This window comes from Strix uralensis, chromosome 2 (assembly GCF_047716275.1).
Source record: "Strix uralensis isolate ZFMK-TIS-50842 chromosome 2, bStrUra1, whole genome shotgun sequence".
NCBI classification, from domain to species: domain Eukaryota; kingdom Metazoa; phylum Chordata; class Aves; order Strigiformes; family Strigidae; genus Strix; species Strix uralensis.
Window position 1 is genome coordinate 116,942,541 of NC_133973.1, and position 16,459 is coordinate 116,958,999.

The 16,459-nt window shown below is 38.5% G+C and overlaps 1 protein-coding gene across 3 annotated transcripts in view; it reads left to right on the forward strand.

Annotated features, from left to right (window-relative positions):
- LOC141939716 (phospholipid-transporting ATPase IB-like) overlaps positions 1–16,459 on the forward strand; it is a 348,121-nt gene that overhangs the window by 228,992 nt on the left and 102,670 nt on the right. For all 3 annotated transcript variants that reach the window (XR_012627704.1, XM_074860005.1, XM_074860006.1), the window contains 3 exons: positions 9,692–9,766; positions 12,387–12,509; positions 13,562–13,640. Coding sequence is in view for 2 of the 3 variants with exons in the window: in XM_074860005.1 (XP_074716106.1) it covers positions 9,692–9,766; positions 12,387–12,509; positions 13,562–13,640 (277 nt within the window). In the remaining variant the exon portion in view is untranslated. The remainder of the gene's footprint in view (positions 1–9,691; positions 9,767–12,386; positions 12,510–13,561; positions 13,641–16,459) is intronic.

Genomic DNA, 16,459 nt, shown 5'->3' on the forward strand with positions numbered 1-16,459 from the left:
GGATCCAACTCTTTTACCTTTTGCCAGCATGTAAAGAAATACATTTAGACTTAAATTACCAAAATTGTATGTATTTTCACCGTGAGAGGAGTGGCAAGGAGAGCAGGAGAGCAACCTTTGTGAACTAGTCTTGGAGCCATTAGGGAAGGAGTAGCATATTTAAAAGCAGTTGTGTAAAAAAGAAAATGGTAAGTCCTGTCTATCTTACGATTGTCCCACTGACCAAGAAAATGGTTGTATTAATAAATAAAAATGGAACCAATGTAAGATAAGTACTAGGGAGCTTTTTAGATGGCTAGAATATGTTGTCTCTGTGCTGCAATGCTAATAGATGGGTAATGAGAAACATGGGATGCTCCTGGGATTACTGTTGTAAAGGTTTACTCTTGTCAGTATGACAGAAGATGAGCTGCAGTTTCTGTAGTGGTCTGGCTTTTCTGTTGCACATTTTGCTATTTTCATTGGGTTCCAAGCTGTCAGAAAACTTTATGTAACCTTCCTGGATAAAAGTAGCTTAATGCAAGGGCTTACAGAGACTGAATTTTATTTCATAGGGAGGAAGGGGGGAAAACAGACTTGCAAGGGGAACCTGGCAGTTCATGTAGCCGTAATAGGGAATCCTAAGGGGACTGCAGTTCCAGACCTAAAATGACCTTGCTACAGAACTGCTGCTATTACACTTAATTCAGCAGCTCTGCAGAAGAATTCATTTATGTGGTGACAAGAAAGGCAAAATCTACAAACCTGCATTTGTAAGTGTAACATAAGGGACTTCTGCAAATAAAAGTAAGAAGGGAAAGGATTGAAGTGAAATGCCCTGTAAAATAGGAGCTGAGTAGTGACAGTCAGGGTCTTGGTCACCATCAGCTTTATTCGGTCAGTACTGGGAATGCATTTGGTCCTTGGAAATCTTGAAATAGTTTTAATTACTATAAGACACTGCCTCGGTTCATATCCAAGACATAAGAATGCACAACTGCATTAGCTACGTTATATGAATATTGATCTCCTTATCACTTTTTATCCTGAGTGCCCTTTGTACCATGTGCAGGTATAAGCGAACGCATTTGTAATTGGGAACTCTCTGCTTCATTAAGCTACATATAGGCTAACTGGGAACTGCCAGCTCCACAATGCTGTAGGAGGAAGCAAACTACGAGCAAATGTAGTGCCATTTTCTTAATGAATTACAGCATTCTACATGTTTCTTTTTCTAATTCAATTCTATTTTCCTCTGTCCTGATAACCTTTACCCCTAAAGGGTTAGTGATTCTAGATTCAAAGAAATCTTCACTATGTTCCTGTGTTCGTTCTTGTGATGCTATCCTGGGGTACTACGTGATTGAGGACTGGGTTTAGGGTTATGTTTTCTTTTAGCTAACTGCATGTGAAAACAGGATATTATGACTTTGGAGAAACAGATTGCTTGTTGGTCACTTCAGGGCATGTGCTTACATGTATGTGACAGAATGTGTGTTACAGTAAGGCCAGCTCCAGCTTGAGTGAGACCAGTGTCTCACAGAGATACAGCTCCACAAGGGTACAGGGTCCCAATGTGGCTATTTAGATACTGGTTTATGACATCCCCACACTCCCCTTCCCAAATGCACACAATGTTAAGTTTGTTGTGGGTTTTTTTGTTGTGGGTGGGGGTTTTTTTGTATTTTGTGTGGTAATTTCTGGGTCCAGATTAGTGTTAAAGCTTCTGCTCTCTCTATATTCTTGTTTTGGTATGAGACGTGTTGTTACAGGTCTGTGGTGATGTGCTTTACTCAGGCTGTAGTGAGCCCTAGTGCACATCCCAGATGTGAAGAGCCTTGGTGGGTTTAGCCTCACTTCTGACTCATGGCATTATCAGGCTTCACTTATGGAGCGCTCTGTTTTATCGGCTTTCCAATTGCTTGTACATCCAATACCAAACTTGCTAGTCGGTTGATCTTTTCTGTAGCTGTTTTCTGTGCTTTCCTTCCCTTTCATTGCCCTTACTTGGGTAACAGTAGTAGCATTCTGTTTTCCACAGTTCCCTAATCTTCTATTTCAAATGCTGCTTTCTTGCTTTCTGACATAATTTTTATTACTGGATTTTAAGTGCTTAGCAAAATTTATAGTGGATAAATTACCTGAAACTGTTGATGTTTCCTCACCGATTAATATAAATACTTAAGCTTATGTCTTTTTTTAATCCAATTATTTCAGCACTAGAGAACAAATTAAGAATAACTAAACCAAAGCACTTGTATTACTTTATCACTGGTTAAAGATACCGCTTAGCTTCAGAAAAGCCAGTGGGTCACTTAAAACCATGTAATAGCGTGTCCTTATCTATATGAGATGTGGGTCAATTACACAGTCATGAAAGTTGTATCAAGACCAGTCTGGAGTGATTACATGCTGAGGAGATACCATAAATTCTCATTAATACATGCCAAGCTATTAATAGTCATACTGTACTTCTCAGTTCCACAGTGATGTGCTAGTACTCAAGGACAGTTAAAGAAGCTGATTAGGCAGATCTGGAGGCAAAAAAACCAAACCCCCAAAATGTTAATGTTACTGAATTGGTTCCAATACTGCCATCACTGCTGCTGTGTACATAAGCATGTCCTCCATGTCAATGGAAACCTTTCTTTACAGCTGCTCTCTTTTTGCTAAAGAAAGAAGTGTTATGAGTAATGTTTGTTTTGTAAAAGAAGGCTGATAGTACTGGGAGTTCATAGTGTGAGTTTCCATTGCTTGGCAGCAGACAGCGGCCTGGCGTGATATTTCCAGCTTGCTAACCAAGCAGCTGAGCCCACCTCGCTCCCGGAGCAGGGGTGGGGGGAGGATGTAGCCAACAAACTCCTGCCTTGTTTCCTCTCAGCTGGCATCTTTCAGCTGTCTCAGCCTGACTTCCAGCCAGAGAGGGACACTCTGCTGGCTTTGTAGGATAATGATGGGCGACTTCCCAGCATCATAAGTTTTGATCATCTTGCTCTGGCTCTGGTTTGGACCCTCTTGACCATGCAGGCATGCTGAAACTCTGCATCCTGATGGGGCTTGACTGACATGTCCTGAGCAGTGTTGTTTTTTCATTTGAAGTTTTAAAAGTCAGTATGTGAGTGGTGTCACCTATGTACGTGATGAGACAATCTTAGTATAACAGTCTCAGATTTCTTGAGACTCCAGAAAATGTAAGGAAGGATGAAAAATAAATTCAGAATAGAGCTAGCTCTTATTTGTAGAAGGGAAATGTTCTGAGGAACTGCAAAGTTTAACTGCATCTTTTGGCAAGTACATCTGCCCTTTGGCAACACAGGCCATTTCTAATCACATTATCGTAGGCTTGCTTCTGCAGCAGTTAGTGTGCTGGAGAAATAGAGTGCCTAGAACACTTCACACTAAAAGAACTGGAGAAATATCCTGCCCTTTCTCTACTTGGTTTCATAAGATTAAAAAAAAGTCACATTACAGCTCTTAAATTTGTTCCAATGGCTGCATCTTCATTTTGCCAGTGATGTAAATATTAAATGCATAATTTGGCATACTTGATTAGATGTTTATGTAAGTCAACATGAAAAAAGATGAACACTGCTCCACTGTGAAGAAAAGGAGTTTGCATGGCCTGCTCTGTTTTGTTGGGTTTTTTTAAACACATTAATCAGTATATCAGGGTCAAATGTTGCTGGAAGAGGGAATCTTCTCATGTCTTAATGGCTAGGTCCTTTGATGTATACTGTGTAGTCATCTGCACATCTGGTATCTTTTCACAAGGCTCAAAACTCCAGGGGCAAGAAACATGATTGTTATCTAATGGTAACCACTGAGAAAAAAACAGGTTTGCTAATTCTTACTTAATTTTAAAGTGTTCAGAATCATTCTGAGGACTTAAACTGTAAGAATTGCTAGTCTGTGTAAACTGCAGGTTGATGGTTTTCTTACCCATCACACCACCTCTCCCTTCTGTTCTGCTCTGTGCTTGCCTCTCCTGTTGAATGTTACCTGTGCTTTGGAGGAAGGATGTCAACAGTTGATCAGATAGAGAAGAGCATGGAAACCACATGTACAAGGAAGAAATCAAATTTTCTGCATATGCCTCTTGTATAAGCAGAGAAAGATGAAGCTGATAAAACTGTGCTCTTTAGTATGCTGAAATATAAACTATCTGTAGTCAGCAATAGAAGAAATAACAGCTGTTCAAGCTTATTTAATGAACTGTCATTTAAAGCTGGGAAATCTCTATTGTATTGGTTGCTTTGATATCTGTTTATCTGACCAAGCTTTACAGTAAATTCATATAGTTTTTTTTGAGACAAAGCAGCATGAAACTTTTAAAAATAATTGTTAACACTGGTGGAGAGGATGGGAGATCATTTTTAGGCTTAAATGGGCAGTTGGTTGGGATGCACAGGCCTAGAGCAAATGCTTTTCAACTGAACAATATTGATCTGCTTTCAGCAAAGAGTTAATAAACAGTAAGGGGAATAAAAGGAGCAAGGGAAATATGCCTTGGCAAATCAAGTGAGTCTCAGGCAGCCGTGCATACTCTGTCAAATCTTACTAATAAGGCTCTTCACCTATATTATAAAATTGGTGCTGTAAATTCTCTAATGAAGGGATTATTTTAAGGCTGTGTGCATTTGGGCAGGAATAAGAGCCTGGCATTGAGAGAGACATCTGTAATGAGAGATTTCTAATCAGAATACATTATTAATGAACTGCACAGGAGACACACAAACCTGCTTTATTAGGCAAACTGTAAATGAGCCTATCTGGTAAAAACATGCAAAATGTGTGTGTGTGCTGAGAGAGGATATTTTGAGAATTTAACTCATTTCTGAATAGTAAAGGCATCCAGCCTGGCTATAATTGGTGCCTGTGGCAATTGTTGATACCCTGACTACATTAGCTTTCTGTGCCCTTTAGCAGAATTGGGAAAATATTTCTAGTACTTGTTAAGTTGTCTGTTATCAAGACTTCATAAATATACACGTTTAGAATAGATGATTTGCTATCCCAGTGCCTTAGAGCACTTAAATAAATTAGTTCCTACTATTTCAGGCATTAATGCTGTGGTAATTATGCATGAAGCAATAATGCAATTAAAATTGCCTTCTAACTTGCTCAAGTGGGAATATTTTTTTGAACATAATACTTGATCTTTTCTCAAAATATATTCTAGAGCAGGTGGATAGGCTGTGTGGCTCAAAACAGCAGTGCAGGACTGTTTTACCTCGAGATCCTCAGTTTGCCTGCAGCTCAAGTTAATATTAACCAAGTATTACCATCTGTTGGCTTTTGCTGACCTCTGGAAGGAGGCAGCAGTCTGATTTTCCCCCCTCCCCGCCCTTCTAGTGGCAAAGCGCCCACATCACAGCTGGCATCAAGTGCTTCAGCAGTGGGGTTTCTTATTTAAAGAATGCGGCCACACTTCAAGTCAGGAAACATGGGCTAGTTTTCAGTTTGCAAGATGTTCCACTTTGTGCACAATACCTACTGGTTTCAGATCTTTGCAATATCTGCTATAATAAAGCGCAGCAATATATCAACCCAGATTTCAGCCTTAGGTCTGAATTTCTTTACATTTAAATTGGGCCTCTTGTTCCTTGGGAGAAACATATATATTTTGTAGCAGAGTTACAAATAAGCTTTTCCAGCTTTTTGGCAGCCAGGTAACAGTTAAAGTGAAAAGGTTTCTTTTTTCCAGCCAGAAAAGTGCTTTAATAACTTTGGGTCTATTTGTTCATAGCAGTACTGGAGTTGAGCCCTGCAAACCCCTGGAGCTTGGCAAGCCAGGCAGACTTGGCAAGTCTTCCTACCAGCTTACCAAGTCTTGAGTCAAGCATGGATTGTTGCAATTTCAAATATATTTAGTATATTTTGTTAACAGGAATGTTGAGGTGCAGGGTTTTTTTGTTTTGTTGGTTTTTTTCTTTGACCTTAAACAATACCATACTCTCTACAAACAGCTGGTCTGTAAACCATGCATGACAATTTATGGCTTGTGTTAAATTCTAAATAAATCTGTATTTTATGCAGAGTATCTGATTTACTCTTGACATGAAGAAATTGAAGCAGTATACGACATTCTCTCTGTCAATTGGCATTTGATAATGTGAATCTCTGGAAAAGGCGAGCGTAGCCATTATTTTTCAGTGTGTCGTAACTTTTGCCCTCTGTTTGGAGCGTGTGGTACACACAGACTTGCGTAAGTGTTGGAAATGTTCTCAGTTCTAATTTTCACCTGTATGGATCCTGCCAAAAGAAAAATAGTTCCAATTTGGCTTTTGAAATATCAGAACATTGAACTTTCAGAATGTTAGTTCTTGCCCGTCTAAATCGTAGCAGCCTTGAAATAAGGAGATAACTTTTCTGTAGAAAAGTCTTTCAATGTTGAAAGACACGGCAGAAGACTAAAGATAGTGACATATAGATACCTATTTACTGCAGTCAGATGCATCCATCTCAATATTCTCCTTTAGTAATTGACTGATCTCAAGGTGGTTTTAGCAGGGTCTTCAACTGAATTCTGCATCACCCAGTTGTGCTAGGAACTTTGAGGAGAAGGATTTGTGTTGTTGAAGGGGTATTTTTCAGTTTGACAGTCTGCTGCTTTGTAAGGCACCTTAAGAGCTTTGCTTTTTCCAAGTTTTATATGATTGTATCTTCACTTCATTACTACTAATATTTTTGTTAGGAAATGTGAATCTAAGATGTTAGGTTTGCCTGGTTTGGGGCTGCTCTTTTAGCCATGGGCCAGCTACACAAAGCCTGGCTGCTTTGTTTTACCCTCTCAATGGAAAATCAGAAATGTCTGTTGCTGGAGGACTAGTTGTGGGCAGCTATGGTTTCAGAAAGCAATGGTTTCCTAAGTAGCATGAGCCAATGTCATAAAAGGCCTCAACATTTGCTACCAAACCTTTGAAGTTTGCTTTGCCCAGTGGGATCTAGAAAACTGAGCAGAGCACAGGCTGAGGTTGCCAGCTAGGCAGGCAAGCTTCTGATTTGTGAGCTATTTATGTTTTCTAGGATTGCTGCCCTCATTCATAGCTGCAATTAATTGCAAGAAGCCTGGAGATGATAAATGCCTAGATGGCCATTGCTAAATATCTGGGAGTATGCTTGTTTAAAGCCCTGTTTTTTTCTAGGAGAAGAAACCCTCAAGTTCCTGACAGCCCCAAATTAATTGTGGGGTTTTTTGGGACCTCAGGCTTTGCACCCAGTATCTATTATACCCTTCATTTGAAGAGCTGAGGTATACAGATGGTTGTAACACTCAAAAGTGTGAGATTGGCCAGTATGCTACTTTGGGCCATTAATTGAGTCTCTAGAGCGAGATTTAAAGCACAGTTATTCAAGGTATCAATAAAGTAGAAGTGAGGACAAAAGTTGGGATGTAGAATGTGTCTTCCTTCTGCCCTTTATTTGGACAGAGCTGGACAAGTGAACACTTAAATGCTTATTTAAATTAAATTAATGCATGATTGACAATGTGAAAGAAAGAGGAACGTGGAGAAGTATTTTGTAGTTTATACTAGGTTGATGCATTTCAGCTAAATGGAAATGAAACTGTTAGCTATTATGAAAGTTTACAAAGGCACTTCTAAACTACAAGCTGCAAGAAGGGCAGCAGGTATAGAAGAGCGCAAACTTCAGAATAATGTAGGGTGAAACAGAAACTCCCTACTAGAAAGAGCAGCTGAAGGTTTAAAAAACTGTAGGAAATAAGTTTACATAGCTGGCTTACTGTGCCAGGCGTATCTATAAGCAAGTGAGTTGAGATCAGTGTCATTGCTTCTCACTTGAACAGTGAGAGTGCATTGGAATGATCATCTATATCACCATTCTTGTTTAAAATTATAAATGTAGGAACAGCTGTAGAGGGTCAGAATAAGAGTTCAACTAACTTGGTCTCTGATCTTCTGTGAACAGTGGTAGTTCTCTGGCAAACTCATCTGGCCTCCAACTTTCCTTCCATCGTTTTTTTTCTAATTGCTTTTTGCATCTACAGCATCATCTGGCAGGCAGTTCCATAGATCAACCATGTATTGTGTGAAAATATTTCACTTTTTCTGTGTAGCCTGCTAATCCAATGTCTTGCAGCAGTTTGAACAGCTATTTGTTATTCTTGCTCATCTTGTAAATATTTTCATCTTCCCTTAAATTGCACTCTGTCCCATGCTGAGGAGTCCTAGTCTGTTCAGATATTGCATCTATGAGAACAGTTGTAGGTCTTGATGCAGTCTTGTTGTATTCTCTTGTCTTCTTTCCAAAGTAGTCTATATCCATTTTGGATGGGAGCAGAGAAGAGATCAGATGACATACAGTTAACTAATTGTTATCTGAGGTGCTTTGCTAGGACACTAATACTGGGCAAGTGAGCCAGGGAATAATGATGCCAATAGGAGAGTGCTGCTATATATGAGTGACAGAATGGTGTCAGAAAAGATGCCTGGCTGTGAGTGCCATGGGCTCTCAGGCGTGAGAGGCCTGTTCCTCAGAAGGGAACAGGCGTGAACATCACTGGACTGCTCTGCAATACCTAGTGCATCCAGTGCAGTGTGTACCAGTAAATTAAAAGCAAGACAAAACCTGTTGAAAGGGGGTGGGGAGGGGGAGTGTTCCCACACACAATGTTGAATGAGTTTTGAACAAAGTTCCATGGTGCAGCGTGGATTTTAAAAGGGACTACAGCCCCAAATTCACATAAATCCTTTGTTATGATTCACGTGCAAACTGTTTCAGAATGCCCTTAAACTGCTGATTATTCTTCCAGTTTCCAATTTACTTGGGAAAAGATAGTTCTTTCCCTTCTTTCTTATATTTTTTCCTAAGCTTCTTTCAGTGCCCACTGAGTAAGCAACTTTGTTCCAACCTAGTAAAGCAGTTCTTGCTTACAAAAGCCGCTTAAACAAGATAAGAAATAGGCTCAAGGAAGGTAGGTCTAAGGAAATGCTGAAGAGTTTACCTATGCACTGCAGCTTACAGCAGTTTCCTGGGATTGCAGTGTTACAGAATCCCCTTGTTGGAAGGCAACTTGGAGGCCATCTAGTTCAACCTCTTGCTTAAAGTAGGATGAACACTAAATTCAAACCAGGTTGTTCAAGGGCTTGCTTACAAATTTGTAAACTTGTAAAAGCGTGGAGACTCTACAGCCTCTTTGAGCATCCTCTTTCAATGTTTAATTATTAAATTCATATTCAATAGTAGTGTTTACAACATGTGGACAATAAAGTTGTAATATAATTATGATCATGTAACTGATAATTTGGTATCACTGTAATTCTAGGACTGTAAAAATAGGGGACGGAAGTTCAGAGCATCCATCAAAGCACACTTACCTTGAAAATTCTGGTGTTTGCTGACCATGATGGAAAAAAGGTTGGCTTCTGGCTTCAGGCGTGTTAATTTGCCAGGAATAGGCATTTTGAAATAGGTTGAGGCCATTTATTTTTTTATAGTAATGATGCAAATACAGCAAATTGGTCCATCACCTGAGTATTTTATTTTAAATAATCAGCACTCTGGCAGTATTTAAAAATGTAAAACTTCAGAAGAGAATAGCTGCCTGGCACTGCTGAGAATTATTTTTAGAGCGTGGCAAGCTGCTGTCTCCACACGGTGGTCTGTGTTCCACATCCTTCTTCTCCACTGTAAATGAAAACATGTACTGCAATAGTAATCTAAAGCTTCTTGTAACTTGTCTTTGTTTCAGCTTTGGTTTGCTTTCGTTAATGGATTTTCTGGGCAGATCTTATTTGAGCGATGGTGCATTGGTCTGTATAATGTGGTAAGTACTACATGTTTTGACTTGATAGCGCTTGGGACTTGTATATTATTTTGCTGTGTCCCATTTCTCACAGGTAACCATCTTTGATGTATGTCAGAAAAAGTGAGTTCATTTGTAAAAGCCCTTTTGAATCCACTCTGAGGTAGATAAAATTCATTTTGGATGGTGTTTTTATTGAAAAAATAGATTTGGGAAAATTCATTAAAAATACATGTTTGGAATAATATAACCTCCATAAAACTCTGCAGCTTTTAGGTGGAATTTAATTTCCTCTTTGAAATCATCTTCAGTCTTTTGTACTGAATATTTTGTTGGCTGTTCGTGTTGAAAATAGATACAGAATCTTAAGAGTGTTGATTTTATTTTTCTCAGACTCTGTAACAGTTAGATGCCCAGAGAAGTGTTATGCAGATGATTTGGCTTGACTCATGCTACATTTAAGTACAGCACTTAGTAGCATTGCTGTGTCACCAGCATTTTTCACTTGAACCAAGAAGTGATTTCTGATTTTCACCGTGCTCTGTGCCACATGACTTTACCAGTTCAATCAAAAATATTTAACACTGATTAAAGTCTGAAGGATCTCTGGGACCAAGTTCCATAGACCTGTGCTGGTGTTTTCAACAGTGTTACCTTTGTAATGTTACAGATGGTGTCTGGTGTTACAGGCCTGGTGTCTGGATTTGTAAGCCATTAGGACACTTTGTCAGTGTTGAAAAATCCTTTGCATTTCTCTCTGGAGGGAGGAAATTTAATTTTTTTCTTTAAGAAGGCTCATTCCAAATATATGGTAATACAGAGAAAGTCAGCAAGTTATCTCTATCACTGTGTAGTATTAATGGAAACACTTAACTTCTGTCACACTAATCTTAAAAACGATGGCACAAATGCTTATATTCCGTAAGATTTCATATTCTTTGTGGGAGACAGTTATTCAGGGATTTTCCACTCCCTTGATTCTCTTCGCCCTAATTTCCTGGCTGTTACTCAGTCTGTCATTGGTGTTTAGATATTTGCATCTATTATCTTTAAACCTGATTTGATGGATCTTTCTACCCTACATAAAACTTATGGATGAAACTCATCTTTTAGAATGAGTGAAGTAGAAATTAACCCTTGTTTTGTAAGGTCGGTATTTTCAAAAATTAGAACTGATCGCATGGACTCACAAAGAATCAAGTGCTTCCACAATTTGAAGGGGTTGGATTCTAAAGTGCACATTCTCTTCTGTGCAGATTAACCCTTTATTTCATTAGTAGTCTCATTAAAATATTAAGTGTAGGAAATCATAGTAACATTGTAATTCCTGCTTTTGCACTTCTTCACACTGGAGGTTTACCTTCATAAACAAAAACATTAGAAGACTTACTTCAAGTGAGAATGTAAATGCCCCCAATGAACATGGGAAACCTGGGGAAATACCTGAAAGCTGTAGGAGAATATGCCCTTTTTTGGAATATGTTGGACCGGTCGTCTTAGTCTCAGTTCCTTACCCCAAGCCTGCTACCATTTTAACCATCAGGTTTATCACTTTATGAGCAAAAGCAGCACATCCCCAGTTGGATCTAGGGATGTAATTATTGATTCTCACTAGTCTCTAGTTCTCTGTGATGCTTTTTGTCTGCTCCCTGACTGCCAGCTCACTTCTGGTGGGCACCACAGCCGAACTTTTGCAAACGTGCATAAATGCTAGAAACAGTTCATAATTTCATGCTCTTTCTTAACTTCGAGAACACGTCCCAAACTGTTAAAAATTTAGAAATTGTTTTTCTGATAAACTGTTAATGTAAAAGGAAGTGAATGAAGCTTAGTGTTCAGACATGCACACTGGGATTATTTTCACTCTGTGCCTTCACTGCAGACTGCAAGAAACATGGGTAACCAATCTGGCTTTAAATGAGCTGCCCCAGATCCTGGAAACACTTTAAGAGCAGCAATGTGGGACTCAGCAGAGGCCAATTTACTCTGCTTCTGGCAAAATATCCTGCTGCTTCTCCTGGAAAGCTTCCGAGGCTTGGTCATCTAAGCATCTGCCCATAGCACAGACGCATGCTGCCGTTAATTTGTTCCTATCAGTTCATGCCTGCCTGGAGAATCCCCAAAGTACTATAATACAGAATGGCCTTTGTTTTTCAGTAGATTTTTTTTTTAATGTGATTTCCACATTTGCTTTGTCTGTAAACTTAGCTTTGGTTAAGCATATTACATACATATTTAATTATGGCCACAACTGCGGCTATATTTGAACCCATTCCCACAAGGCTTTTTTCAGAAAGTACATGTTGTCTTTCCTTTGCAGTATGATGTGTTTTATCCTCACTAGACTAGCTGGTACATCAGAAACTAATGTTGCTTAACTTCTTGGTTTAAGTTAATTGGTTAATAGTACAAATTTTCTTTCATGTTTCTTTTGTTCAGAAGTCAGTGAGAGTTATGAATTACTGAAATTCATGTTTGGACTTGTTTGGACATTTGAATATTATGTCAAATAATATGCTAGTTGGTAATAACTCTTCACTGAAGTCTGTGGGAATTTTGCTATTGTCTAGATACTGAAATATTATCTGAGATGCACTTAAAACTAATAGCTGCTTTTAATTAGTATTTGCTTTCCTTGCAGATTTTCACAGCGCTGCCACCCTTTACTCTGGGAATTTTTGAACGATCGTGTACTCAAGATAGCATGCTTAGATTTCCACAGTTATACAAAATTACTCAAAATGCAGATGGGTTCAACACAAGGGTAAGGGAAAATCTGTTTCTTTAAGAATAACCATAAGCATTCCTATTTTTCAGGTCCTTCTTGTTTTAAAATAACTTATTTCCCACTGTCACTTCTGCTTTGTGCTAGCCACTGAGATCAAGATTGTTCTGCCTCACAGTTCTTTTCAAGGGACTACATTTATGTTAAAAAAGCAGCCCTTCTTTTTCAATAAGGATTTTCTGCTATGGCTTCAACTGAAACTGGTCCTAAAAGAACCACAAACTTTGATTCAAAGTAGGATTTGTATCCAAGTATGATTTTTCAATTCACAATTACAGATATATGGTGAGTTTACCACTTTCATAAGAACTGGATAACATCACCTGGATTTTATTTAATATGCAATTGTCATAATGCTGTCTACTAGGGGGCTTTTTCACAATTAGTATAGCTCTATTCTCATAGTTCTTTTGGAAAATAAAATTTGAATTGGTTTATTTGGACTTTGAGTTTTGAAGAACACATTTTACTTCATTTTACTATTTAAATGCTGGAAAATGCCAGCATTTGGAATTCTGTCTTTGTTGTATAACAGGCACATCTAAATGTACTTCTGATTCAAGGAAGCTGTACGATTGATTTTTTTTTTTTTTTTTGAAAGGAAGTTGTAGAGTACATAAAGCTCTAGTTTGTGCAAAACAGTATTATCTCTAAGGTAAAAATCGTGGGGCACAAAGTATTTGCCTGTTTAAAAGAACATTTCATAATACTGAATTGATCTTTTAAAAATCATTCTTTGAGGTTATTAAAAAGCGGTGACTTCATCTGCTGTATGGTGATAAAGATCTTAAATTGCAAGCATGCTTGCCTATTATATTTTAAGTTGTTAGAACAAAATGATCCAACTGGACCAGTGTTTTCCTGTGAAAGAGCAGAAATTGTAGGAGGAAATAGATCCTGCAGAAGTTTAGGTATTTCACTTCAGGACAAACATTGTCTGACTCTAAATTACACAATGAAGTGTTTGTTAGCAGTTAGAGAGAGGTCAAGAGTTTTGGACTTCACTGATGACTTGGTTTGTTTTCCCTCAGGTTTTCTGGGGTCACTGTATCAATGCCCTCATCCATTCCATCATTCTCTTCTGGTTTCCACTGAAAGTGCTGGAGCATGGTAAGGGCTTCATTATTTCTTACATCAGTAACTGATGTTCAGCCTTACAGAGCCAGTGTGTTTGCAGAACTGGAGGTCGTGACAAGTCCCAAGAAAATAATGCTGACAGACAGTTCAGTAGGCTGTAGCTGCTGAACTTGGATAGTTATCTAGTGGCTTTCAGAACTTACTCTAATTTAATATAATTATTGTTCATATAGTGACTTTAATACATGAAAAATTAAACTGCTGCTTTGCCAAAAAGTCTTACTCAGATACTGAATAATGTTCTATAAAATACCTTATTTTTTTTTGGTGGTGGGTTGAGATCTCAACTGTTTACACAGCAGCTGCATTACAACCACTTGCTTTATATCTTGTTGGACCTTTCCCATTCCATAACACAATACTGTAAAACGTAGGATAAAATAGAGAGATTTCACTACTGTTGGAGTCTGTGGAAAAAATTAATTGGCTGGAATGGAAGTAGACCAGATCAAGAGTCAGAGATACTGCGGAAATTAGACTTTTTTTTTTGTACAAATTAGACTTACTAAGTTTCGCTTTCCATGAAAGGTAATGCAGCCACATGGTATTTCAGGGAACAGTAAATCCCATATGGTTCTTACCTAGCTTTACGATACAGTTGTGTGGACAGGAAGAAACATTGCACGTCTGTTCTTTTACTGTTGTAAGAAGTAGGACTAGATCAGATGAAAAATTTTGGGGTTAGCAGGGTGGGAATAATGCTTAGCTGAAATCATGAATTTTTCAAAACTGGAGCTTTTTTCTGGAAAACACTAATTTCAAGAAAACTTTCTCAGTTCCAGGATGGATTAATTGTGGAGGAGGTGAAAGAAAGTGGCAAGGGAGGAAAGATGAATGCTTCCATCAGAAGCATGATGGTAAAGATACTTATGGGAGGCAGGTTCATGTTTCCCTACCTGGCTGAGTAACATATCAGTAATGTATCCTCAATGGCAGCTTCATGTGCTGTCTGGTGGACCATACAAGAAAGTGACTTCCCTTTCTTCCATATGTGGGATGGGAGCTCGGTTCAGTTCTAGAGGAGAGGGGTTTTTATGGTTGATTGTTTTTTGTTTTGATTTGATGGGTTTTGTTGTTCTCTTTCACTATTTCTGGCGCATGTTAATCTTGAATAGCTCTTCTTTAAATCCAACTACGGAAATTTTAGGCTGATGGTGGTTGCAGTTAAAGAAAAATACAGGTTTTGTTTTAGTCTTCCATAAATGTTTTTCTAACTAATTTCTAAATAGATAATGTATTTTTAATTTCAGCAATTAAAATAGACTGGAATACTCACCTGCTCAAATGGTAACTTTTGGAGTTTCTTTCAATGGGTTGCTTAGTGTGCTTTCCAAAGAGGAGTGGATATTGAATTTTCCAGTTTCTTTGTATTTCCAAGTGAAAAAGGGATTTCAGTGGCAGAGACAGAAATGTGCCATTCACACTGGGATGTTTTTTAACCTCTTGAGTTCCTTAGAATGTGAAGTACATACAGTCCATGAATGGGCACTTGTGTAGCTTTAGAAACTAATGTTCACTGAGTGTCCTGCTGTTCTCATCAACAGAAATACCATTCCTTTCAGGACCGCTTAGCCTCCCAGAGTGGAAGGTCATGGAAATCACTGAAAAAAAGGCATTAACTTACTGCATTAAAATGTAACTTTAAAAAAACTGAGACTTACACCAAAAATCAGTCTATTACTTAAACGTGCACTGTGATGTTGCACTAGAGCAGTATACTGGCAGAGTCATTGCGTCAGTTTATTCTAGATCTAGCAAAACCGATATGTATTTGACATGCCTTTTTCTTAATGAACTGAGACTTCTGGCATCAGCAGGGTTCATTGGACATAGAAGGCTCAATTCTCTAGTGTTCTTCACCTTTTTTTATTCACACTAGAGCAAAGTGACTGTTAAAATTTGATGTGTATTTGTGAATGATGTGGTAAATGCCTGAAACTACAGTATACTGGAGGAGGAGTTGAGCTGATGGAGATGCCAGTGGCTAGGAACCAAACCAATTCCTAACCAAGCTGTCTCGGGCTTTAGCTCCTGTTGCAATGTTAGTGACTAGTCTGCTGCTGTTTCTTAGTAGTTGGGCTTCAGAAGAGAAAAGAATGCAGAAATATAGAACTAGCAACTTCTGGAAAATATTCACAACCTGTCAGTTCTCTGGAGACAACCACATGCAGCTGTTGTAGAAGAAAACCATACCAAGTAACTTGGGGTAACTGCACTGACTAAATATAGTCTTTTTACCTGTAAGCTATGCAGAGTCTTCACCACAGATGTCAGGGTGTCAGGGACTCTTCTCTATAGACTTAAAAACTTATCCTGGAGACCTATGTTATTGCAACACGGTTAACTAAGTGGATGACCCTAATTTAAGAATGTCAGATCCAGTTTTGCAAATAAATCTAGCAAAACAGTACTCTTGTAAGTAGAAGCACTCTGCGAGGCAGTATGTATTTAGGAACAGGTCCAAGGTTTTATCTTAAGCCTTTTTCATCCCTGCTGTTTGTGTATTTCTCTATCAGTTGTCTTAAAACCTGTGAAAATAGCAATATTTCTCGTGCTTGAGTAATTCTCGAAAGGTCCTGCAAGTACAAGTTCATTTGGCATTAGCGTCGCTGTCGAATGTGCTTTCATGGTGTTCCAGTTTTATTCAGCAAGGGCTAAGAAAGACTAAACAGACATTTGAAGTGTTGCCAAGATTGGCACTTTCAAATGATAGATTATCATGTATTTACCCTTGTGCACACTTGACTAGAGAAAGGGCGTGTGTAGACTGAATGCTGCTCAGTTACTGAATT